General features: G+C 44.3%; 1 protein-coding gene across 2 annotated transcripts in view; it reads left to right on the top strand.

The window, feature by feature from the left end:
* RPAP2 (RNA polymerase II associated protein 2) overlaps window positions 1-26043 on the top strand; it is a 78060-nt gene extending 52017 nt beyond the window's left edge. The window contains exons 12-13 of one of the 2 annotated variants that reach the window (XM_023501619.2): window positions 23755-23904; window positions 24644-26043. In XM_023501619.2, the coding sequence (XP_023357387.1) occupies window positions 23755-23904; window position 24644 (151 nt within the window). In that variant the 3' untranslated portion in view covers window positions 24645-26043. Of the gene's footprint in view, window positions 1-23754; window positions 23905-24643 lie in introns of those variants that run through there. The other variant, XR_002770051.2, reaches the window with a different exon arrangement.
* The last annotated feature ends 1116 nt before the right edge of the window (window positions 26044-27159 follow it).

The raw sequence follows: 27159 nt of genomic DNA, 5'->3' as shown, positions 1-27159 counted from the left end.
AGAGAAGCTTGGTGTTAACAGGACAACTGTAGTTGTCTCTGTCAAACATTTGCTGAACTATTTTTTAATGGGGAAGAATTCAGTCTAGAGGATCTTTTGCCAACAATAACTGATGTAAAAAGTCATTGATAAAACTTTTTTTTTTTTTCAAATAAAAAAGTCAGGTATTTCATTCTGTGCACCAGCATTTGTGGAGTGTCCAGTATGCCCAAATCTCAGTCTAACGATAGTCAAAGATGACGTTTATGTTGTTTTTCAAGGTCCCTGAAGCATTTACATATCTCTTACCTCATTTGAACCACACATTCACACTGTGCGATGGGTACCTCAAATACTGTTATTCCCATTTACAGACAAACTGAAAACCAGAGAAGCCAAGTAATTATTAGCCCAAAGCTGCACAGCTCCTGCACAGCTCAGTATCAGGGATTCCATCCAGTTCTTATTGTACCTGCTGCTGCCTCCATTGTCGATCAGCCGGGGTCCCAAAACACAAACCCTCCGGGATCATGATAGCAGAGAACCTTTTTAGTGCATGGTGTTGTGGGAAGGGTGCTGACTTTGGAGTCAGAAGAAATAGGTTCCCTGGCAGCTCTGCTGATGCTAACCCTCAATGAGACCTTGGACCTGCTTTTCTTTATCCATAAGAGGAAGAGATCGAATGAGAGAGCACTTTTAGCTCAATAGAGAGGATCGCCAATTTGGAGCTGGGAGAAACTTTAAAGACCATCTCCTCTTGGGTGAGGAAACTGAGGCACAGGACATTTAAGTAACATAAGGTCACAGACCTGAGTTGCTTTGTTTTTATTTAGAATGAGAAATGACTTGGGAAAATTACCTCCTTAATTTTGGTTTGGTGAAAGTAGTTGGTTGTCAATGGAAAAAGGCACGATTTTTAGAAACATTGCTATCATCAGGTCTGGAAACCAAAAAACAAAACAAAACAAAAAAAATCTGACACATTTATAGAGAATTGAGATCCATTTATCTAGAGTATTTGAGGCCCTTCCTTGCCAGAACTGTTACTCCTATAATCTAGTCAAGGAGGAGATTAATGTAGAAATATTAGCAAAGAAGTGGGTTGAGTAATGGGAATGGGAAGCCTGTCGCCTTCCCTTCTGCACTGGTCATCCAAGATAAGATACACAGATAGTTCTTTTTGATGATGAAATAAATGATTGATAGCAGCACTTCAAGATGCTGATAAAGAGCAAAATTACTAGTAGAGGCCACAAGGAGAGTGGTGAGCTATGAGACTCTTAATCAGACAGTGAATCTATTTGGTTTATAAAAATCCATAGATGTTTTTGTCTGCCAACTTGCTTTTTGTGGTACTTCAGTTTTATCTGGGGCATCCATTTTTGTCCCCGTACAAGGTAGCTCTAGGACTCTGGCATTCTATGTGGAATTTCTTTTCTCTTAGCAAAATCATATTTAAGGAACTGAAAAAAAGCTGCTCTCAGATGATGTTTGTTCTCTTTTCACTTCCTGATTTTTGTCTCTTTTGTGATGAAAGGCTTGGGGTAATAAGCCTCCCATTGATACACTTTCTTTGAACTGTAATCTGCCCAAGTTTCTTATCTGTGGTGGCTGGCAGCTGATTGTCAGTAAAAGTGAGCCCTAATCTGGCCTAGGCACGGCAGGTGTGCCCCCAGAGCTGGCCAGCCCTGCAAACACTGCCAGCCTCTACTCAGAGGGTAATGTGGTCTTTTTTTAGTGCTGCAGAACTTAAGAAACAGCTCATAAATGCCAGATATGGTTTGGGGGAAGGAAGGGGAAAGGGTATAGAATAAGAGTCAGGTGGCAAATAATCATATAATAGAGTTTCATATTAGGTTTTGCTAAAACAAAACAAATTGGGTTTTGGTACAAGACTTCATATTTGAATATAGGGATATATCCAAAAAGAGATATTTACCAGAATTTTTCAGTCTTTATTGATAATCTTATAGAACATTGTAATCAAAGACTCTAAAGATTAGTCATTGATGGTTGTCTAGAACATGAAAAAGTTTATTCAAAATAAAGACAAGTTACTTTGGAAGTCCAGAGGTGGATCACATGAGGCCTTCCTCATGTACGAGGTGCTGTTGAGCTGAGGTTCTGATTTCAAGAAGAGTAAGTGAAGAGGGAGAACATTGCGCCCCTGGGTGATGCCCCGGAGAGATGAGGTGGGAGAGTAGGGCCTGCTGGATCCCTGAATGTTGCTGGGGGAAGAAGAAGGACAAGTAGAACAGGATAGGAAAAGGAGTTTGGGGCCTGCGGATGTGTGGCTTTTAAAGTTAAATAAGACGGTGAGAGAGATTCTGGAAGAATCCTGCTTAATAACAAAGCATCCTCATTTATATAGCACTTTAAATTTTGCTAAGTACTTTGTTCTCAACAGCCAGGTGAGGTAGAGGATGTGAATATTCTCAGTGTTACAGGTGAGTAAATTGAGGCTAACACAAAGGAAATGAATCGTATGGTCCAATAGAACCCTGGTTTCTGAGGCAGGACTCAAACCCAGGTATTCTGACAGATTACGTGAATGGAGTTGGTTACTATCGCATTGTATTCTTAGCTGACAGAAAGGAAAAAGAGTTCTGAATTTAGAGTAATCGTTTGCTGGATGTGTAACTTTGGATTAGTCATTTTCCCTTAGCTTCGATTACCTCATCTGTAAAATGAGAATAATACTTGCATGACCTTCCTCTTAGGAACTTTTTGAAGATCTTGGAAACAAATATAAATATCAGCTCGCATCGTCATCATTCTTAGGTCTACATATTTTTAGTAACTGTCATTTACCCAGTAGCAGGGGGGTCTTATCTGTAAATCATTTTCTAGATAAGATTGCCACCCTTAAGTTCTAAAACTTTCCCTTTTAAATAGAAACCTTTCTGCAATAGATTGGACTCTGATGGTCCTCCAGGGGAATTTCCTCCATCCTCTTGATGATTCAGGGCCACCATCAATTTATTCAGTCAGACACTTATTACTATCCATGACTCTGCACAGGTCATCATCAGAATGAAAAGCCACTCTTAGACCCCTCTGCAGTGGATGGGTCTCAGTAGGTTGTCCCCGTACTAAAAGGCGCCCGGAAGCTGTGAGCTCTTGCATCTGCTGCTTTCGCTGTCTCTCACTTTCGCCTCCCATTGTCCGGCTCCCCCTGCTCCCCCCACCTAGCCCATGAGTCTCCCAAGCTGCCTCCTCACCATCCCGTTAGCTTCTTACATCTGTCTTTCTCTGTGAGTGGGAGAGAGAGAATTCAGAATTGAAAATAAAATTGAATTTAAAAAAAATTAACCAGCTAGGAGGCCCAGTGGATAGAGCACCAGCCCTGAAGTCAAGGACCTGAGTTCAAATCTGGCCTCAGATACTTAACACTTCCTGGCTGTGTGACCCTGGACAAGTCACTTAACCCCAGTTGCCTCACAACAAAACAAAACAAAAACAAAAAACCTGCTGCTCTATTTCTACCTCTGAGTCCAGCCTCCTGGCTCACTGCTGAGTCTGGTGACAGGCCAATTGTTGTACAATATAGTAATGAAGTGAGTTTAGAAATAAAAAATGCTTTCTCCTGCAAATCAGTCTCCAGTCCATAGGCTTCACAATGATGTGTGCTTTCTACCTCCCAGGAGAGAGCTGATGGAGTCAGTGCTCTGGAATTTGAAATTCAAATTTTTAAAATTAAATTTTAAATTTAAATTAAATTTTAAATTAAAAAAAACTAATTTTTTTTAAAAAGTTGAAAATTATTTTTTCATGTAATGGGGAAAATAAAATATTATTTTTTAAAAAAATTTTAATAATGTTTGGAATTTTAAAAACGTGTCTTTAATTTAAAAAATTTACTCCCAAATTTTTTACTGTGTTTCTTATGAACTGATAGGATAGAAGGAATGATTACAGAATAACTAATTATCATGTAGGTGTTGGTAATTATTTTTTCATTATAGCTTTTTATTGACAAAACATATGCATGGATAATTTTTCTTTTTTTTATATAGCTTTTTATTTACAAGTTATATGCATGGCTAATTTTACAGCATTGACAATTGCCAAACCTTTTGTTCCAATTTTTTGCATGGGTAATTTTTCAACATTGACCCTTGCAAAACCACCTGTTCCAACTTTTCCCCTCCTTCCCTCCACCTCCTCCTCTAGATGGCAGATAGTCCCATACATGTTAAATATGTTAAAGTATATTTTAAATACTATACATATTTATACAGCTATCTTGTTGCACAAGAAAAATTGGATTTAGAAAGATAAAAATAACCTGGGAAGAAAAACAAAAATGCAAGCAAACAACAACAGAAAAAGTGGAAATGCTATGCTATGGTCCCCAGTGTTCTTTCGCTGGGTGTAGCTGGTTCTGTTCATCATTGATTAATTGGAACTGAATTGGATCCTCTCACTGCCAAAGAGAGCCACGTCCATCAGAATTGATTATCATATAGTATTGTTGTTGAAGTGTATAATGGTCTCCTGGTTCTGCTCATTTTATTCAGCATCAGTTCATGTAAGTCTCTCCGTATTCATCCTGCTGGTCATTTCTTATAGAACAATAATATTCTATAATATTCATATACAACAATTTACCCAACCATTCTCCAACTGATGGACATCCACTCAGTTTCCAGCTTCTAGCCACTACACAAAGGGCTGCCACAAACATTCGTGCACATACAGGTCCCTTTCCCTTCTTTAGTATCTCTTTGGGATATAAGCCCAGTAGTAGGTGTTGGTAATTATTACATTTAGTTGATGTCAATATCTAATAACATCCCAAACAAAATTCTGAAGAACTCTTTAAATCTTCTAGGTATAGTTGTGTGCTTCTTGTAGGAGCATTTATCAAAGATTAATGTTTTCTAATGGAAAGATCCCTCTGTCTCAGAAAGAGGCAGCCTCTTTCAGTGACATTTGTTAGATGTTTCCTTGAACCAAAGTTACAAAGACATAATATGTTAAGATTAGATCAGCGAAATTACCTCAGCATTATTAAGTTCGCCAAATACTTAGTGTCTGCTGGGTGCAAGGGACCTCCAAGAGCTCTGAAGTGTGTTTCTTAATTCTCTGGCATCAGACTCTTTATTTCTGGGTACAACACACCTTTTCGGGTTACCCGGGCCTCCTGACTTTCCATTCTTGTTCTTCACCATTTGGGTTGGTTGCTGTCAGAGGGAGGGGGAGAGGGCTCGATTTCAGATCAGTGCAAGGATTTTGAGGAACACAGAGATGAAATAGAACTCTGTGTGTGTGTGTGTGTGTGTGTGTGTGAGAGAGAGAGAGAGAGAGAGACAGACAGACAGACAGACAGACAGACACAAACACACACACACACACACACACACACAGTAATGGATCCAGGAAGACTTGAAGGTCACACCCATGGCTGGAAGGTGTGAGGGCCTTGACAGAAGCAGGAAAGTTAAGAAGGGCCCTATGGGGGAAAGAGAACGTTTGCTTTGGGACAGGCTGAAATTCAGATGCCTCCAGGAGACCCAGGTGGTGGAGTTTGAGAGGAAGGAGGGTCTGGGTGATGTCAGCTCCCCGGCTGCCTCTTCCATGGAGCCTTCCTGAGTTTCTGTCCCCACCTCCCCAGTGATGTGTACTGTTAATTTCTGAGGATCCCCTTCTGGGCTCAGTGAGAGCCCGGCATAATGCTCACTCTCTTCCCTTCTCCTAATAAAAATAGCCAACATATATAGCAATGGAAGAGAGGATTTGCGGGGTGCTTTTATGTACAGTTTTGTATTTGGTCCTCATAACCCTCATAATATTTTATAAGTGAAAGAACTGAGGCCCAAAGCAGTGAAGGCCTCCCTTGGGGAGGCCTAGGATCCCCAAAGCCTGGGCTCCAGGCCTGAGCCTCTTGGAATGGGGCTTGATTGAAGGGACCTGCTTGTTATTTAAAACAAAGCCTGTGGATTATGGTGAAGCCATTTCATGGCTACTTTACCGCTGCTTCCTGGGTATTGATGAGCAGGTAGAATGTTATAACCCTCTTTTGGTTACTGTTGAACAAGACTGTTTATTAGAGAGAGCATTTCAGTTATAGCCCTGGTGCTGCTCAGAATACCAGTGTCAGGTTTTTTTTGTTTTTTTTCTCAATTTGAAAAGTTTGACCCATTGGGTTCTCTGAGAAGTCTAGAAAACTGGGGAGTTTGGAGACCTACTGCTGTGTGTTGTAGTTAAATCTTTTAAAGTCACTTTTTTAAAAAAGACATCACAGGTCTTTTTGGTTGTTTTGTTATTGTTTCCCCTGAGCTGGCCACAGTCCTGGCTCTGGTTGGATGATCCGACAGGCTGTTTTTGTTCAGAAATAGTCAGCCCTCCCGGCGCACCATGGTGGCACTGAGGGACCTCATGCGTTTCCGGCCTCAGACAGCCCAGTAACCCAGCCTTGTCTGCCTCCCTGGGGTGGAGAGCACCCGGCCAACCACAACATTAAGCACTCATGTTGCTCAACCCTTCAAGAATGAAACCTCTTCTCTATCAAGTCCATCTGAATCTCCTCTTCAGAAGCCCTGGGTCATGTAAGTCTGGAGAGGCGGGTATTAAGTAAGACCATTTCCACAACAGGGCCACCTGCCCCAGTCCAGCAAGTGACCCAGGAGGGGAGAAATGGGAATTGTGACCAGGCTCTGAGCTCCCCCTTTCCCAAAGCAGAGATGGTATTTGTCATTCTGAGAGGAAAACTGGGCCCAGGGTTCAGATCATCAAGGATTGGTTTGCAACAGCTGGGTTTAAGCAATAGTATATACAGAAATCATATTTCCATCTTGGATTTCATCCCCTTGAGAACTAATAGACCTTTTCCTTGAGTCGCCAAACAATAGCATGAAATCTTAATCTCTTGTGTCGACTTCCTCTCTTTATCTGAAAATGTCCTTGAAAGCCCAAACTCGCAGGCTGCCTCTTTAATGAACCCTTCCCTGATTCCTCCCTGTTCCTCCGCCCCCATCAGTGTTATATGTTATTGTTAATTGGGGGAGAGAGGAAAGAGAAGGGGGAGAAGAGGCAGACAGAGATAGAGAGGAGAGAAATAGACGCACACAGAGAGAGGAAGAGAGAGACCAAACAAAGAGATAGAAACAGCGACACAGAAAAAGAGAAAGAGAAAAAGAGTGGAGGGTGGGGGGGAGAAGGAGAGAGAGAAGGACGGACACGAGAGACACAGAGACAGAAAGTGATAGAAAGGGAGAAGGAGAAAGCTAGAGACAGAAAGGGAAAAAGGGAGAGAGAAAGAAGAGGAAGGAGGGAAAGAAGGGAGGGACACAGAGAGAGAAAATGTGAGAGAAAGGGAGAAGGAGAAAGCTAGAGACAGAAAGGAAAAAGGGAGGGAGAGAGGAGGAGGAGGAGAAGAGAGAGACACAGAGACAGAGAAAGGGAGAGCGAGATGGAGATGGAGGTAGAGAGAGACAGAGACAGATTCCTTGGACCTCTAGAAGAGCAGCGCCTGGCTCTTAGCTGGCCTTTATTCAGGCATTTGAACCAAGATCTAATGAAATTATAGTTGACTGTGTTCAGTAAAAATCCACGGTGCTGCCCTGCTTCCTCTCGGATGACTTTTAAAGTAGCCTGGAGTGGCTGCCGTCCATTTGGCGCATGGGCTGGTGACTTGTTCTCAGATCAGCCATGGTTTCACTTATTAAATATAAGTTCACATTTGCTCCCCTAAATCCTGGTGCTTCTTGATAACATGAATTGAACTTATTGTCACAGTATTATGGACAGAAACGTTGGAATTGCTAGCCTAGGGACTGCTGGGAACTCTTCTGGACTTTAAAATTCAATCTCCCTAGTATGATAATCACAAAGTATCTTATAAATGCACAGCATCTCGTCATGTACCTCTGTAATGGCAAATACGCTGACTGTGCAGTAGCGAAATTTGAAGGGGGTTTGTAAGCGAAACCAGTGAAATCATGAGCTGGTCCCGTGGTGTGAGCAGCCGTGGGTCCTTTTTCCTAGCAGGTCACTAAGTCCTGAGGCCGGCTTTACTTACCTGGGCCTCTCTGGGCTCATGCTGTTAATGAATGGGAGAGATGGGGAGCAAGGATCCCTAAGCCTGGGAGTAGAGACCGACCCTGGGACTAGAATGGCGTTCTAATGCTGGCTGGCATCTTCTCTGCCTCGACAGATCTTGGCGAGCTGCCCCAGTGTGGCCCGGCCTGCGAAGGCCCTGGACCTCCTGGTGTCTGTCCCCCCTGGTGTCTGTCCCCCGGCTGCCCTACAGGCTGGGAGACCGTGTGCTTTTCATTCTTAAGGCCGACGGGTCGAAGGCTTGGAGGATGAGGAAGCCGAGTGGCCGCTTGTTGGGGTTTCGAAAGGAGCTCAGATACAGAAACCTGCCACCCCCTCCCACTTCCAGCTCCCTCTGATTCTTAGCTCTGTGGCCATAAAGAAAGAGAGTTCGGTGTGACCTCTCCGAGAGAGGCAGGGCTGGGCCCTTGGTCCTTCTGGGCCCTCCTGAGTCTGGAGGCTTGCCCGGGCAGCCAGGGTCCGGGAGTATGGGAGCCCAGGCAGGATTAAGGCTGCGGGTCCTTGCCCTAGCGAAGGCCTGGAGGGAAGGAGAAGTCTTTGGCTCAGAGAGGAGCAGACTGCGGTGGGCACAGTGGTTGCCTTCAGAGGCAGCGGGGAGGGCAGAAGGGTAGCCATGGATGAGAGAGAACTTGGGTTTGACGCTGGGGAAAGCTTCCCAACGCACTCTCTGAAAATGGAGTCAGAAGGTCACGCCTTCTTTACTGGAGAGCCCAGAAGCCAGGTGACGCTGGCCGCCTTGCTGTCCTAGGGATCCTGAGGGGCCATGGGCGAGCTGGAAGGCAGAAGCCTGCCCCTGGCAAGGGGCCCTGTGCCAGCAAGGGGCAGCGGAACTACCGTGAGACAGCCCCCGGTCCAGGGCCCAAGGCCCCGGGACGGGCTCCTAAACATAGAGATGATTAAGTTAAAGCTTCTTTCTTCACACACAAGACAAAGCAAAAGTAGGGTAGGAGACTTTAAATAGCATTTTTATTCTTATCACAGAGAGGAAATATGAATATACAGGGAGAAAATACATGTGGGTTTTTTTCATTTTTCTAATCCTTGAGAAGTCATCAAGACTGTTTATGTGAGCCCCAACTTAAAAAAAAAGAAGACACTTTGACCCAGCTTGCCGCTAGCTTCACCTCAGTTTTGCGTGTGTGATTGTGAAGATTGCTATCAGTGCCCCATCTGATCATGTGTCACTTGCTCGTGGGAGAGCAGGAGCCATTGCGAGGTGAGAGCCGGAGCCAGCCCCAAGGTCAGCGTTTGGTCCCGCTTCTGACGGGCCCTGACCGCGTGGCCTTGGCAGGGTCCCTCCCTCCCTCCGTCAGTGCGGACAGCTCCCTAAGGCCGCAGAGGCCCCTCAGGACCCCTCCCCCCCCAGCCAGGGAAAGCTCAGTGCAGGCCCACCTCCTCAGGCCTTTCATGAAGGCAGCTGGAAACGCCAGGACCCGGGTGGAGGCCCCTCCAGCGCTCGTGGTGGGCTCAGCCTCTGCTTGTCCAGCTTTGAAAATCAGAAGGAGAGGGTCACCTGGGGTGCAGAGGGGCAGGGAGGACGGAATAAAAAGACTCCATCACTCACCTCCCTGAAAGCTGGCACTTCAGGGGATTTACAAGGAAGCAATGCAGCAACTACTCCCTTGCATTTGGTGACCAAGACCAGCTAATGTGTGTGCGGGGGCTTAAGAGGTCCTGTTTAGCACAGTGATGTGCCCCTGGCTTCCCCCTCTCCACTCCCACTTCTCCCGGAAGGCATTTGCTAAGTGGAAAAAGCCAAGCCTGGCAATCTGTGCCTCTGCCTCTCTTGTGCCTGTGATTATTGGTAGAACTCTCAGTGAACCCAGCAACTTGTGTGATCGGAGGGGATGGAGGACAGCCTGGCCTTCCCCTTCCTCTCCCTCCCTTTAGCCTTGAGCCAGAAAGACACCCACCATGGGCCTGGCCTCCCCCCGGGTGCTCAGTCCCCACCTGGGATGTCTGGAGCAGTCACTAAGTGGATTCTCGTCTTTGCTCGGGACATTCTTTCAGGAGGGCCCCAGGGTGGCTTCCAAGCTGTGTAGCCCTGTGATTTTCCCTCTGTGGTTTGAGATGCTTTTTTTTTTACCCATTTCTCCCCTAATATCAGAGAACAGAGAGTCCAGATAACATGGCTGGCAGTGTTAAGAGCCTTCATCACAGAATTCCCAATTTCCCCTCACTTTCTTCCCCCTCACTTTCTCTGTCAACTCCTCAGTCAACCATTAACCTGAGGGTAGAGGCAGAAACCACGGGCCTGCGAGCCTCGGCCAGAGGAGCCCTGAAGTTCTGTCGGCTGTAAAAACCCCTCGTTAAACTCGGGCCTCCTTTCTTACCCTTGTCCCTCTCTTCCCTCGGAACTTTTCTAACTACTGTATAATGATTCCTGTTAACCAGATGTTGTTTGATGGCTCCGTCATAACAAATTGAGGGTGCTTGTTGTAGCCCGACTTGCATTCATTCTTTTGATGTGGAGCATATGTGGAGCAGTCAGCTTCACGAGGGCTTATCATGAAGACGCAGCTTGACGCTGGGCGCTTCTCGTCTCTCTCAGACCACTTACCATATGGTACGGCGCTGGCCGGGAAAAGCAGCTGCGCTGTCCTGAGGTTGGAGGCCTTGGAGTTTGAAGGGAAGAGGAACTTTCCTGCAGATTTCCTTTCCTGTGTGTGATTGATCTATGAACCATTTTCAATTGGGGCTTTTCATAAAAACTGTTCTTCAGCATTTCCTGTGCAGTGCTGGTCTGACCCGGCCTGGCCCAGATTGCTTGTGCTAAGCTGTCATTTAGAGGTTTTGGATTTGCTCATGTTTAAAAAAAAAAAAAAAAGTCCTTGGAGGAAATGGGTTAATATGCAGAAAATGGGCTGTTTTTGTGTCCTCTTAGCCATCAGATTTTCTGCTGATTAGGTTAAAGCCAGCTTTCTGCGTAAAACAAAGTGAAATGAAATTGCACGTTACCTTTGGGTAAAAGAGGATTTGAGCAAGTGCTGCTTGTGAAAAAAAGCCAGAGGAGAAACCTCTCCCCAGCAGAGAGGGGCAGCTTGAACATTAAGCAGTTATTATCAAGTTCTAATTTCTGGTTTTACAACTATCAGCTCTTAGGAGGCAGATTTATGGAAAGCGAGGACTTTTGGTTAAGTCCCTGAGATAATCAGACTTATCAGAAGTCAGACATGTTGTTCCACATCCCCTAAGCATCTCCCTTCAAGTCTCGGCCCAGATTCTATCTCATATTCAAAGCCTTTCCCTTTTGCCCAGTCGGTTATATTCTCCCTCTTCGGATCATCTCACATTTACTTTCCCCTCTTCAGAGCGGACTGGAAGCTTCCCCTTGATCTCCATGACGTAGAATGTGGCTTGCTCATTTGGGGTATAGTTGGGAAGGAGAGTCTGAAACTATGGTTTTACCTGTTACATTTACACCATCACACAAAGGTTTAGAATGTGTTGCCTTTGATCTCATAACTTAGCTCTCGTCACGAACTACTTTCTGAAGTTAAGTGGGAAGCGTTACTCTAGAGCTCATCCTCTGTCAGCTCACTGAAAGCACTGGGCTGGCACCAGCCATCCCCAGGCCCCAGGTCAGTCTGGGCTGGATGACATGCTCAGATGCTGGGGGTGCATTTTCATTCACATTTGTCTCTCTTGGCCAGCAGTATGTACTGAACTCAAAGTAACTAAAGTTGTTTCCCATATTTGGCAGGCAACATACCTTGTAGCCATGGTCAAAATATATACATTGGTGGTTTGACATTTAACACTAGATATGTTGCTTTTGAACTAAAAACAAAAACCCCTCCATTTTGTAAATGGGGCACTAAATCTCATTGTTGTTAAGTATTCTACTGTCAAAATTAATAGGTTTCACAGCCTGAAATATTTTTTTCGTCAAGTCTTTGGTCCGGACAAGTTTTCATTCCCCATAGTTTGGAGATGAGTATTTACCATGGTGACATCTCTTAGAAATGTTCAATTTTTTTTGCCCAAGCGACTGTGGGTGGATGTGGCCTCTGACATGCTCCTGTTTCCGTATCGTTTACTGACCAAATAGCTGCCTGCTTTTCAGTGGAGCCTCACAACTTGGCAACATGCATGTATATTAGTGCAGTGTTTGGGTCTGATACCTCCCTGACTTGAAGGCCAGGCCGAGCCCTCTTCAGAAGGGAGAATAGCATACTTGAGGCTGACAGAAATGTAGCCCGCTGTTTATACTGTCTTGGAAAAGCAACCTATTTTAAATCGGTCATTCTTGACGTATCGGTGACATGTTTTCCAGATGAGCAGCCAATATACTAGCTCTTTTAATTTAATTTAAAATCTTTTCTTGATACCTTTTGCTTTTTGCCCTTTAGACATTTCCTGACAGACTCTTTTTGGGGCTCTCCACACCAGCAAGTCCTCTTGTAACAAAGGAAAAATAAGACTTAACTGAAAATGTGCCATGTTTGACAGTGTGTTCAGCTAGCATTCCATACCCTGGACTACCACTCGGGCAGCAGACCAAGAACATGAATTATAAAAGAATGGGAGACGAGAGTGATTGTCCCAGGACCATTTCTATCAATTTCATCTTACATCCCAAGAAGAATAGATTTTCTGCGATGATAACAAGCATTGACATAATGCTTCTGATTTTACAAAGCACGTTACATGCAGAGTTTACAAAACATGTTACATGTATTCTCATCTGATTTTCACAACAATCATATTATTGCATAGTCTCATTTTATAGGTGAGGTATGTGATACTTTGGGGTTTAGAGACAAGGTCTTACAAAAATACCTGCCGTGGACTTTGAAGCCAGATCTTTCTGAATCTGGCTCTCTGTCCAGTAGGAAGTAGTTGCATGTAATCTCTGCGTAAACCAGTCTGGCTAAAGCACATTGGCTCACTCAGAGTTATGCAGGGTTAGGGAATAAGGTTAAGCAATTTTTAGATGGAAACCATCATTCCCTTATCCAAGTCAGTAGTCAAGGTTTAGAGTAAGAGACAGAATACTTAGAATAATAGGTTTGAAGGACAATATTTGAGAAAGAGAAGTGATTTGAATAATAGTTAATATATATTTATACTTACTGTTTCCTTCCCTTTGAAGTTTCAATAAAAGTAAGTCATTTATATAGAATTCAGGGTTTACAAATTATTTTCCTACAAGAACTTTGAGGTAGGTAGAACAACTATTATACCCATTTTACAGAGAGAAAACTGAAGCTTTGAAAGATTAAAGGTTTTCTGATGACTACACAGCAAGTATCTGAATCACAGCATTCTAGCGACCTTCTCTAGCTGCCTCCTTTATTTTTTTTTTTTTATTTAATAGCCTTTAATTTACAGGATATATACATGGGTAACTTTACAGCATTAACAATTGCCCAATTTTTCACCTCTTACCCCCCCACCCCCTCCCCTAAATGGCAGGATGACCAGTAGATGTTAAATATATTAAAATATAACTTAGATACACAATAAGTATACATGACCAAAACATTATTTTGCTGTACAAAAAGAATCAGATTCTGAATTATTGTACAATTAGCTTGTGAAGGAAATCAAAGATGCAGGTGTGCATAAATATAGGGACTGGGAATTCAATGTAATGGTTTTTAGTCATCTCCCAGAGTTCTTTTTCTGGGTATAGCTAGTTCAGTTCATTACTGCTCCATTAGAAATGATTTGGTTGATCTCCGTTGCTGAGGATGGCCTGGTCCATCAGAACTGGTCATCATATAGTATTGTTGTTGAAGTATATAATGATCTCCTGGTCCTGCTCATTTCACTCAGCATCAGTTCGTGTAAGTCTCTCCAGGCCTTTCTGAAATCATCCTGTTGGTCATTTCTTACAGAACAGTAATATTCCATAATTTTCATATACCACAATTTATTCAACCATTCTCCAACTGATGGACATCCATTCAGTTTCCAGTTTCTAGCCACTACAAAAAGGGCTGCCACAAACATTCGTGCACATACAGGTCCCTTTCCCTTCTTTATAATCTCTTTGGGATATAATCCCAGTAGTAACACTGCTGGATCAAAGGGTATGCACAGTTTGATAACTTTTTGTAGCTGCCTCCTTTAAATAGGAAATGTAAGTACCCACTTGATACAGGTTATTAGACATGCGTTCTTTTCCCAAAGAATGAGGGGGACTCATGGATGCCAGCAGCCAGAATGACTGATGGATTTCTAGGAGTGAAACCTTTGACTCTAAAATAACTTTTCTAGCCTTTTTTGTTGCGCTTTATCTGACCCAACTGAGACTGCCTTTCTAAGAGGCTCCACTCCCTGACCCAGCCCAGCATAAAAGTGCTCATCTCCCCTCATCTATACTGAGTCAGCTGCCTGGCAAGAGCTGCTAGCTTGGATTGCAGCTGCACAGGGGATTTCACTTCCCTAACCAGGTCAAACTGAGGACAGGTGGGGACGCAGAGAAGGGCCACCTCTATCCTCCTTAAATTGGTCTGTAAACTCTCGGTGCGGCTCCTGAGATCAGCTCTGCTCGAGACCGTCTCGTAATCCCGAGCATCACCCCTTCTGTGAAGGCCCAGACAGTTTGTGGCTCTTTGGGAAGTTATCATCCTGGGGCCTCCTCCACAGGCTTGTCTCTAGACCTTGGGTCCCCTTCTTGCTTTCTCCTTAGTCTTCTGAGCGATTCCTTCCCTTCAGACATGGCCTTTACACTTCCTCTTCCTGGTCAGCATCCTGTCCTCTCCGGGGACTACTTCCAAATCTGCTTCTAACCTGTTTGCCGTGCTCCGTGTTGGCTTTAACAGCCCCTGCTGCGTATCCCCAGGGCCTCAAACCCCCAGCTCACCTCTCCCCCCCAAACAGCTTCCTCTTGACTTCTCCATTCTGTCAGGACCCCGCTGCCTTGCCAGCTTCCCATGCTTAGCACCTGGGGGTCTGTTTGGTTCTTCCTTCTCCTCCTAGATCCATCCCAGCTGTGTATGCTTCTACAGCTCATATGCTCACCCCGCTCTCCCCCGAGTGGGCTGCTCCCCCTGCCCACCTTCAGTCTCCATCTGGGGATCTGAACATGGCCCTTTGGGGCTTCGCCATTGGCCACGCCACAGACCACACTGCTGAGCTTGGGATTCAGAGCTCTCTCGTCGGTCCCAGCCCCGCTGCTCCAGAGACGGGTCCTCGTTCCCTGGGGAGAGGCCACGCTTCCTTGCCTCCTTCTCCGGCTCCTCCTGTTGTCCATGTACGGAGAATGGATGCCTCCTCTTCCTCCTCTTCCCCATTTCTGCGCATGACAACCCTAGACAAGTCATCCTTCAGAGCCCCGTGCAAATGCCTTCCCTTCCTTGAAGAATTCCTTTATTCTCTCCTTTGATGCATCCTCTTTCTTCTCTGAACTCTGGGAGCTTTGTGTCTCTCTTATGCATTTAGACCCTTTACACTTTGTGTATATATTTGTGCGCCCTCGCCTTGCCGCCCTGGCCAGATTGCCTTCTCCTGGAGATAATGAGGGCCAGGTCTCATTTTGGGTTTGGGTTATAGGGTGTGCCAGGAGGGGCTCACTAAGTGTTTGAATGTATTTAAATTGAATTAAAATCACAGGGAGGAAGCTGGCCTCCGAGCCCCTGGTCCCTGCTCCAGGGCTCCCTCTGCAGGTTGAGGAGTGAGAAGTGCATGAGACCTTTAGATGGTGGGTGAAGAGTCCTGGGTCCAGATCGCTGCTGGCCAGGATTGGTGTAGACAGCCCTGGAGCAGCCTCAGCCCCGGACCTGGGGGGGCAGGGGGGAGGAGCAGCGCGCTGAGGAGAAAACAGAATCCGGCAGGGGCTAATGGCAAGCAGTGGGCTCGCCCAGGGGAAGGAGACTTTTCTGGAGATCTGGTCCAGGAACCTGCTTTCTGTAGGTTAGAAACTAAAAGGCCCACAGGAAGTGTGGCCGAGGCCGTCCGGGTAGGAGGTGCCAGGGTTGGGCTGCCCGGCCGCTAGAAAACCTGTTTCAATTGATTGATGAAGGAGGTGGGGGCTGGGGAACAGAGAATGGGAATTGTTTCCTCCATGTTCTTCTGAAAAGGGGGGGGAGGGGCAGTTAGAGCTGTGCGTCTGGAATCTGAGGGCTTTTTGTGTCTCAGTAAGGGGAGAAGTCAGAAGAGACGGCCTCAAGGACCCAGGTTCCAATAGCTTCTCTGAAGCGCAGGTTCCCCAGTTGTAAAAGGAGGGGGCGGGGGAGATGCCTTCAAAGATCTCTTCGAGCTCTAAATCATTTATACTGTGATCTACAGGTGGGTGAAGTCTTGGTGGGGGGCTCCCAACCTGAAATAATGTGCTGTCTTTTAGTGCTTCGGGTCCCCCTTCCCTGTATCTGTGCCCCAGTGAAAATGAGAGCTGCTCACTGTGCCCTGGGCCAAAATCAGGAGGATTTTAGGGTTCTGCAGCTCAGGTGGTGACTGAAGGTGAGGTGGTCATTAAGAACAGTGAATTCCCATAGGTTGAAATACCTTGAAAGAAGTCAGTCCTAAATGCTAACTGGGATAATTCCCTCTGATGTTAAGGTTCAGGTTGACATTTTAGAAACGTTCTAAATCATCCCTGAACACACACTGGCACTTAAGCAGAGCAAAGTGGAAAGGATTTCGGCCTGCGTTTGAGTCGGGTATTTCTGTGCAAGTCACAGAACCTCTCAGGGCCCAGAACCACCCCCTCCAGCTGTGCAGAGTGGCTGCTGACCATTGACAGAGGAAGTTCTGTCCCAGGTGCTTTCTACAGCAATGCAAGCCCAGATACAGGAGGGGAAATTTAATAAATGAGTGTAAATAGGTGTGTGGGCACAGTCACTGGATTCATAGCGGAGCAGCTAGGCACGTGAGCAATTTAATCCAACAGACATATTAAGTGCTTGTTTGTACACGGAGTTGGAAATATAAAGACAAAACTAATAGCCAGCCCAAGCTTTTCCTCTGCATACTTCTGTTCTCTTGGTTAGGGGAGGAAATGGGTAAGAGGTTGGGAATCTGTGGTGTATATACACGGGTTAGTATGATATCAGGGGAGGAGAAATTCATTTAAAAAATAATTAAACAGAACACTGGAAATATACACATACAAACACACATTCTGGGGTGTATATGTATCATCTATTATTTCAAAGCTCAAATTAAAACAAACCAAAAAAAAAAAAAACAAACCAAACAGCTCTTTTACTTTATAAGAAATCCAACAATATATTTTATTTTTTTTTATTTTTTTATTTATTTTTTTTTTAAATAACTTTTTATTGACAGAACCTATGCCAGGGTAGTTTTTTTACAACATTATCCCTTGCACTCACTTCTGTTCCGATTTTTCCCCTCCCTCCCTCCACCCTCTCCCCAAAGATGGCAAGCAGTCCTATACATGTTAGATAGGTTACAGTAGATCTTGGATACAATATATGTGTGCAGAACCGAACAGTTTTCTTGTTGCTCAGGGAGAATTGGATTTAGAAGGTATAAATAACCTGGGAAGAAGAACAAAAATGCAAGCAGTTTACATTCATTTCCTAGTGTTCTTTCTTTGGGTGTAGCTGCTTCTGTCCATCCTTGATCAATTGAAACTCACCAACAATATATTTTAATCTGTTTCAAAGATCTAAGCTCCCCTCCCCCCCAGCCAAATCAGATTGGACTAATTGAATTTCATAAACCTCTTTCCAGTGTGCTTTTGTCAAGTAGACAAAAGTAAACATTTTTTACAGACATGACTTTGTGGAAATTCAATAAATACCTTTTCCCAGTAAAAAGCACCAAATAGTGAAAGAAAGTAAGAAGATTCTATGTTTCTGTTTAATAAGAACAGTTGAAAACCATCACCTTTAGTAGCCTCTATAATGGAAGCTGTCAATATTGTTGCTTTAAGAGAGTCTATAAGATCTTTGAGAAATTATCTGTGAAGATCCCGTTTTCCTCTCGTGTCTGGAGAGAGGTACAGAGAAAAGAAAGAAGTCCTTTTCCTCCTTAGAGAATTCTTTTAACCTTTATCTTGAATAAAGAATGAAGATAAGTCTTGAAGAGAGACTACTTGTTATCTTGAGATAACGGAATGGCAGGACTGTGTCATGTAAGTGAGAAGAATTGTCATAGTCAAAGGAGACTGGCTGTGACCTGTCTTGAAACTTTGTCATTATACATAGTTATAATTGATTACCTTATTGATAAATTGTATGCCAATAACTTTAGGTAAGCCTGAGAGATTTGATACATAATCTATAAGCGCGATGTGGGAAACAGTGGACGACTAGGTAGTACCAAAGTGCACCGAGTGCTCCTCTACCTGTGTGACTCTAGACAAGTCACTTAATCTGCTGTCTCAGTTTCCTTAGCTGAAGAATGAGGATAATAATAGCACTTGTCTCCAGAATTGTGAGGATCCAAAGTGGTGACATTTGTAAAGCACCTCACAAATCTTAAAGAACTATGTGAAGACTGCCTGAGGACCTAACATTCTGATAAGGGAGACAACATAGAAATAAATGGGTTCATATAAGATACACATGGAGGAGCTAGAAGATAGCCTTAAAAGGAAAGGCCTTAGGAGCCAGAGATGATGCAGAGGGCAGGCCAGGATTCTGAGACATATAGATGAAGAGGGAAAGAGAAGAAAGTGCTTGTGGAAAAGAGGTTTCTCTGATTTATTAAGCAAGTAATATTTAACAAACTAGGATGGGGATTCTGAACTGGTCAATTGAGAGAGAAATTGCAGTCTTGTTAATTAGTGAGAAAATATTATACAAATATACTCTGAAATAGTCTAGAACACAAGCGATGAGAATGCATATGGCGGCCAATTAAGTAGAAGGTTCAACTCAAATCTGTAAGTACTGACTAGGGCCATGCACCAGTCCCTCTTTTACTTCATTTTTTTTTAATAATTTTTATTTTTCCAAATACATGCAAAGATAGTGTTCAACATTCACCTTTGCAAAACTTTGTGTTTTCAATTTTTCTTCCCTAGACAGTAAGCAATCCAATATAGGTTAAACATGTGTAATTTTTTTCAACATATTTCCATATTCTTCATGCTGTTCAAGAAAAATCAGATCAAAAGGAAAAACAAGAATAACAAAAACAAGCAAACAATAAAAAAAGTGAAAATAGTATGTTTTGATCCACATTCAGTCTCCATAGTTCTCTCTAGTTATGACTGCTTCTCAAATCTATTGGGAATTGCCCTGAATCATCTTGTTGCTAAAAAAGAGTCCCTCATAAGTTGATCATCACATAAATAGGGATCAATCCCTATTTTCAAGAAATAGAAATTACATTTTAAGAGAATAGAAGGAAATAACAAAAAAAAAGGAATTATAAACAGCGCAAAATATGAAATGAATAAATACAAGGTAGATTCAGGAAATGTGGGAGATCAGGAAAGTTAAACATGGTCCAGATTCGGTGTCTCAAAGGGAGAAAGGCATTCTTTGAGGCCAAAGTGAGGAACGGAGGGCATCCTTTGCTTTGGGGCAAGTAGAAGTAGAACCTTCTACTTAATTGACTGCCATATGCATTTGCTCTGCAAATCCCAGAGTCTCAAGGTAGAGGCTGGAAAGATAGCTAGAGCCAGTTTGTACAAGTCTTTAAAACTAATCAAGAAAGATTATGTTTTATCCTGGGGCAGTAGGGGGCCAATGGAGTTTTGTGTAAGAGACTGAATGATAGGGTCAGATCTGTGCTCAAGGAAAATCACTTTAGCATCGTAGTGAATGGACTGGTATGGAGAGAAACACTGGCAAGGAAAGCAATTAGAAAACCATTGCAATAGTTGCCATATGATAAGGGCCTGAGCCAGGTGGTGGCTGTGTGGACATATGGACTGAGGGAGAGTGGGAAGTAGAAAGTAATGTCACAGGAATCTGGAAGACTGGAAGAGTGGTAGTGTCTTTGACAGAAATACAGAGGTTTGGAAGAAAAAAGTATTTGGGGAGAAAGAATGAGTTCTGTGCTCAAAAGGCTGTCAAACTGTGCATACCCTTGGCTCCAACAGTATATGTCCTGTCTGTCCTGGGTCTGTATTCCAAAGAGATCATAAAAAAGAAAAAGAATCTATGTGTGCAGAAATGTTTGTGGCAGCCCTTTTCGTAGTGGCAAGGAACGGGAGACTGAGTGGATGCCCAGAGAATGGCTGAATAAATTATACTATATGAATGTTATGGAATATTGTTGTCCTGTAAGAAACGATCAGCAGGATGATTTCAGAGAGGCCTGGAGAGATATACATGAACTCATGCTGAGTGAAGTGAGTAGAACCAGGAGATCATTGTACATGACAACAAGACTACATGATGATGAATTCTGTAGGCGTGGCTTTTTCAGTAGCAAGGTGATTCAGGCCAGTTCCAATAGACTTGTGATGGAGAGAGCCATTTCCATCCAGAGAGAGGGCTATGAGAAGTGAATGTGAATCATAACATAGTATTTTCACTTTTTGTTGTTGTTTGCTTGCTTTTTGTTTTCTTTCTTTTTTTTTCCCTTTTGATCTGATTTTTCTTGTGCAGCAGGAGAATTGTGACAATTTCTTTTTTTAACATATATTGGATTACTTGTTGGCTAAGGGAGGGGGATGGGAGAAGGGAAAACTATTTGGAACACAACGTTTTGCAAGGGCAAATATTAAAAATGATCTTTGCATGTAATTTGAAAATAAAAAGCTATTATTTAACAAAAAATGTATATATGTAGAAGGAAGAGAATAAGTTCTGCTTTAAGTGTGCTAAGTTTGCTATGCTCTGAGATACCCAGTTTGAAACATCCAGTAAACATTGATGATATGTCACTAAAGCCTAGAGGAGACTGGCAATAGATACCTAGTCATATGAATAGAGCTGATAATTAAGAGTGTCTAAGACAGAACTTTAGGGACCCCTTTGTAGCTAAGGAATATGATATCCCTAATGAGCTGACAAAGGAGACTGAAAAATAGAGAGCTAGAGAACTGACAGAGAGGAGAGGGCCAGCAGCCAAGGCAGGTGCAGCAGGTAGGTAAGTGGGTGGGTAGATAGTTGACATAATTGTCATCTTGTTGTTACAGCCTTTCTGATTTTACAATGCTAAATGTATTCTCCATTTTCTGCCACGTGATTTTGCAAACTCTGTTCATGATCTTAGCCCTTTAAAAAGTGACTCCATGAGGATGAGTAGGATTTGAATAGGAGCTTCCTGAACAACTGGGATTTCTTGAGCTACTTACAATTTGCCCTTTGTTTTAAAGACTATGAGAGAAAATGGGGGGAAATGGAAATCCCATTGATTCACAACTTTTTTTGGCGTAAACCTTACATAACTTTAATTAGGAGCTCCCTTGTCTCCAGCTACAGAGTCAGTCAGGAAATGCTGGCTCTTGAGGGCTACAGTTGCCAAAGACTGATGATTGGATGCAGATTTCCAAGGCAAGCCCCATGCAGATGATGCTGCCTTCGAGAACATGTACAGACTTCCTCCTCTGCCAGCTCTAGTACCAGCCCTTCTTCCTGCCCATCAGCCATTTGTCATCATATCTGGAGTCCTCAGGTTCTCTGATGCACTTTTGAAATATTCAGCCCTCTCTACAAGAGTTCAGTGCTCAAAGAATGGAGTGCCCCGGCAGGCAATAAGAATTTTTAGCAGATTTCTTTGGAGATTTACACACCATGCCTATGCGTAATAATTGGCTGAATCTTAGATCCAGATTTGATTGACTGAGCCTAGGAATTGACTTAATGATGTCCTATGGATTTCTCATACATTATATGTTTATGTAAAATTTGAACACACACAGAAATAAATTTTTTGTCATTTTAGCCCAGCAGGACCAGTTTTCTTTGTAAATTTTCTGTGTAAATTAGCTTTCCTTAGCATCATTCCTATGGTGAATTTTTTGATTTTTTAGTTTCATAAGAGGAGCTGTTATAATAGACTGCTCTCAAGTACTATCTACTTGTCAAAAAGTTACATGGTTTAGTGAAGAGAAAGCCCAGCTGGGAAAAGCTGGATTCAAGTCCCATCCCTGACTCACCTGAATGAGCAAGTCACTAAAGCTCCCGATGCCCTTGGCAGTCCTCAGGACTTGATCTGCACAAATACTCCTGGGGGTGACTTGTACTGCTTGGGAGAGGGCCCTCGTAGCAGGGGAACCACACTTCCAAACATTTTCCTCTCACGTGTCTATGTGTGTTTTAGTATAGGCACACTTACATGTGTAGACACATGTATATAAACACAAACATGTATTATATAGATTTATATACACACACACTCAGATGGAACAAGGGAAGTTTTTAAAAACTAGCAGCCAACCTTTCAAGAGGCAGGTGCTAATTGAACTTAAAATTTACCCTAATCATATCAAGAAACAGTTGCTCTCAAAACAAAACAAAGAAATTTGTAAATCAAAAGTCTGTCACTGCCATTTGTCATTCAGCTCGTCTTGGGTTCTTTAGTGCCTTCCTCCAATCTCATTTATCTTGTACATAAATATCATGTTTGTACTTGGTAGTTTTTTGTTGTCTCCTTGTTAGAATGTGAGCTCCTTAAAAGCAGGGATTACTTTAGTTTTGTTGTTTTCTGTGCTTGACCGATAGGTGTGTGTGTGCTTGTTGACTTAGCTTTACCATGGATGTTTTTGTTGAACCATTTTTTGAAAAGGTAGCTTAATATCAGGGGTTTGGTGACCTTTTTATAGAGGGGGGGCAACTTCCTCATTCCCTAAAGCCTTGCATCCCCTCCTTTCCCTCCAGCCAATGGGATAGAAGAGGAAGTGACAGGTAGGTGCCTCCAAGCCACAGTTTCATCCTTTCTTTTGAAAATGTCTCTGAGGATTCAGATGCCCCTGCGGTCTGGCAAGAGAGCCCCTGGGGACCGTGATTGACATGGGGGGCCTGGCAGATGGGGAATACCTACAGACAGAGCTGGTTATGTGGTTGGAAACTTGAATCCGATATTGTTTCTCTTCTGCTCTCCCTGAGCACTTGAGCAGAAAGCCAAGAGAAAGGCAGAGACAGGAAGGGAGGTGGAGGGCCAGAGAGTATAAGGAATATGGAGCTTCTAGAGCCTTTTCCTTTAAAATGGAGCCTGTCAGATGGTCAGTTTTTAACTCCTGCTTTCCGGCTGGAGCAGCTGAGGGCAGTTTCTTAGAAAGACAGAAAAAGCCGGGGGTGAGAATAAGTGTCTCCCTCGCAGGCAGTCACTAAGGCGGCGTGTGCAGGCTCGGCCTGCCCATCGGCTTCAGAAAGCTCATTTATTCATATTTGATGTGCCCAGCGGCGTGGCTGAAGTTGTCATCACGTACAAGGGTTTGTGGGATAGTATCTGCAAAGTCTCAGATTAGATCAAGTCAGCTCCAGAGAAACTTTCCAGGGCCGTGATTTAAGGGCTTTGTGAAGCGTGCTGTCTGGGGGGCCCAACACAAAGCTTCGGTTTCATCTTCACGGTAGTTAAATAGCTGTTCTGTTGGAGCTTTTCCTCCGTGCCTGAACCGCCGCCTCCTCCCAGCTAGTTTGTTGTCATGTGCTGATTTGGGCATCCTGCCATCTGCCTTCTTTCTCCTGGTGCCCCTTCGTCAGGGCAGCCCGCCGATGCTAAAGCCAGGAGCGCCCTGGTGATCGCCCTGTGGAGCGCACTCAGTGCAGGGGCCGGCCCGCAGCCGATGATGGCAGTGGGGCAGAACCGGGAGCCCCGATGGGTGCCCGGCCCAGGACTCTGGCAGGGCCTCCCCTCCCGGGCAGACCCAGACCCTTCGTCTTGTGCTTACAGGTTGTTCCGGATGACGCCCGTGCAGAAGCAGACCCAGAAGAAGGCCGTGTACACACAGTTCATCGCCACCTTACTTGAAGAGTTACATTTCAAGAGTGAAGACCTTGAAAAGTTAACCGGGCTGCTTACAGCTTACTCCTCGATAGAGTGGTGAGTCATCCCCCTGCTCCTCCCCTTGCGCCTCCAGCTTCCCTGCCGCTGCCCCTTTCCGGGGGGGAGCCCCAAAGTCCCAGGTCACAGGCAATTGGAGTTAAGTGTGTGCCCAGAGTCACAGCCAGGAAGTGTTAAGTGTCTGAGGGCAGATTTGAATTCAGGTCCTCCTGACTTCGGGGCTGGGACTCTAATCACTGCATCATCCAGCTGCCCCCCTTCCCCCTGTGAGTGTGCCGGCTACTACAGGTTTCTCCCAAAGTAGAAAATAGCTCTTTAGTCATTTCTAAGCGAAAATTCACGATACTTATGCCTAAAGCACAGTCTGTGATATGCCCCGTGTTCTAGCCGGAAGCCTGACTGGGCTTTGTTGTTTGTGCATGACCCACAGTCACAGTGTGACAGGTTTGCGTGCCCCAAGCCTTCAGACCGTGCACCTCCCTTCTGGGCTGCAGGCCCGGGACCACTTCTGCTAACGAAGGGGCTCTTGGAGGGATGGGGAGCAGCTCCCAAGCCACCACCCTCCTGTCGGAGCTCGCGGGCATCCGGGGCACCCGCTGCTTTCCCTCCTGCCCTCTCTGAACCCTGCCTCATTTTCTCTTTTGTTCCTCTCTCAGGGGCTTGGTAACAGCTAAGTGTTTCTTTTAAACATTTTCCCGTGTTCCTTGCGTTCTGCTGTAGCAGCAGGGAGCGCAGAAAACGTTCTGAACTTCTCTGGGTCCCTCCCCTTGTTCCGCAGATGCAGTCCATGGAGAGAGGGCAGAAAAGGGACCGCACGCCTTCTCCCAGGCCGGGCGCTTCATTGCTTACCCAGAGTCTGCAGCTTTGATTTTCCTGGTTCAAGTCTCGGTGTCAGAATTTGAATGAGCACCTAAGAAGAGGTTCATCGACCTGACCCAGCGCCCATGGAAGGCGACTGACAGGAAGCATCACCAATCTGGGCCGTGGCACCCCTTAGCCACCAAGTGTCAATAAAGGGCGTTTTAACAGGAAGCTCCGTCCCTTCTCCTCGAAAAGCTATGACTCATGAGCTTACAGGGGACACGGCGGCCCCAAGGCAAGCCCGAAGCCGAAGTAGCTTTGCTGAGATTTCAGTGAACCTGAAATTGTCCTTAATTTTCTAGAAAATCATTTCCTAAAAGAGCTTGGCTTGTCAAATGGCATAAATCAGGCGTGACGCCAGACTTGGGGAGTGCCGTCAGGTTCTTGTGCCGTCGTGTCCGGCTCGCCTGTTTGGAGCATTTGCCGTCGGCTTCTCCAGTGTCGGCTTGCCCAGGCTCATAGGGCCACAGTATGTCCCAGGCCAGATTTGAACCCTGTCCCCTGGGCCACGAAGCTGCCCTCAGTCAGTCTGGAGAGGCTAGGCAGAAGGGAAGACTGAGGACTTTGTGAAAGGCAGCCTCCAGCAGTAGCAAGCAAGGGAGCCTCTTCTCCAGACTCCAGCTGGTTCCTGGAGGCTCTGAATAAGCTAAGATTGCCCCAAGGGAGGGAACCATCCTGGAAAGCAGCTTCCACCTGAAGCAGCCCCGGATCTCTCCTCTACCCATACAGTCACAACCTAGCATAGACTCTTCTCCCTGCCTCGTCCGTCCTGCTCCAAAGTGTCACCCTCTGCCAAAGTGACTTCCCTAAAATTCAAGTCCAGCCACGTCGCTCCCTTACTCTATAAATTTCAGTGGCTCTCAGTACTACCTCCATCATCAAACAAAATCCTCTGACATTTAAAACTTTACAGCTGAGTCCTTTCCCACCTTTCCAATCTTAAATGTCACAATCCACAAAACAAATCCTATCACACCCACTAGCTAGCTCCCCCCAGCACCCCATTCTCCCAGACACGGTTTTTCATTGTCTGTCCCCCTTAGGCCAGAAATTCTTTTCCTACTCACTTCCACCTCCTGGTTACCCAGTTCTTCAAGGCAGCCTTTCCACCTTCTGCTTTTCATCAGCCTGCCCACTCCCGAGTGCCTTTCCTCTCTCATAATCCTACATTGTAGATATCTTGTAGTACCTAGTTATTTTCATATTGAGCTCCCTGGAGTTAGGGACAATGATTTTTCTTTTTGCATTTGTAATCCTAGTGCTTAGAATGGGCCCTGACACACAGTAAGTTTTTAATAAATGATTGTTGACTGATCAGTTGGTTTACTACAACCCCAAAACACACATATAAATAACATCTGTAATACTATATGATATAGGCCAGTTTATTAATTGAATTAATAAGGGAAGAAATCATTCCTTTTGGTCTATATGATTTAAGCCATTAAAAAAAACATGCTTTGCTTATGTCAACCTATTTAAGTGTTATATTTCATTTACAAGAAATATTGAGAATATAGTCAAAGGTTTTGCTGATGTCTTAACAGCTAATTTAAAAGTATAAAGAATTGTTAAAAAAAAAAAAGAGAGAGAGAGAGAGAGAAAGAAGAAAGAAAAAAGAGAAAAGAAAAAGAAAGAAAAGAAATGCTGTTAAAGCCTGAGTCTGAAGGCACATTCCCTCCCTAAAATCTGCGGTCATCTGAAATTCTAGCTTGAAATACCTTTGTTCCACTGGGAAGGAGTCAGATCCAAGACTCACCATTTTTGAAAGGGAGCTTACGGATAAGTCCACTTTGTTCCTCGTGACTGGTGAAATTTAATTGTCTAGCATCTAATCAAAAAGGTCTTCTAAAAAGAAGGAAAGAGAAATTTGCCTATTTATTGATATCCTAAAAAGTGGCCATGCCACAGAAGGAGCCACAGTAGCACAGAGACCAGTAATTAGAAGGCAAAATTGAAGAACAAAACTACTAATAAAATCCAGGGCTCACATGTCTGAATACAAACATACAAAATATTGAGAATGAGCAAGGTGACTTGGGGAAGCCAAAGCAAACTGACCACATAGACATCCCTGAGACTAGGTTTCGGTCCTAGAAGATCATACTTTATTCACAAGAAATAGCAAAACCCAACTAAGGGTGGTGGGAACATTTAGATTTGTCATGAAGATTAAGGTGTGGAAATACAGACAATAGCTTGGGGAAAGATGACAGAATATTTTGGGCAGAGATCAACAGAGGGATCAACAGAAGCAATGTTCCCAGTGGATTCAGGAGGAGAAGTAGCTATGCTAAAGGAACCATGGGGATGTGGTAATGGCAGCTAGTGCTAAGTTTAAAAAAGTGCTTTTGTGTGTGATCTTTAGCCAGTCTTCATGAATCTGCCAAAAACTATATTTCTCTGTTTGATAAATCAGGAAACAGATTAAGA

This window comes from Sarcophilus harrisii, chromosome 4, assembly GCF_902635505.1.
Source record: "Sarcophilus harrisii chromosome 4, mSarHar1.11, whole genome shotgun sequence".
Classification (NCBI taxonomy): domain Eukaryota; kingdom Metazoa; phylum Chordata; class Mammalia; order Dasyuromorphia; family Dasyuridae; genus Sarcophilus; species Sarcophilus harrisii.
This window is presented reverse-complemented; position numbering and strand designations above follow the sequence as displayed.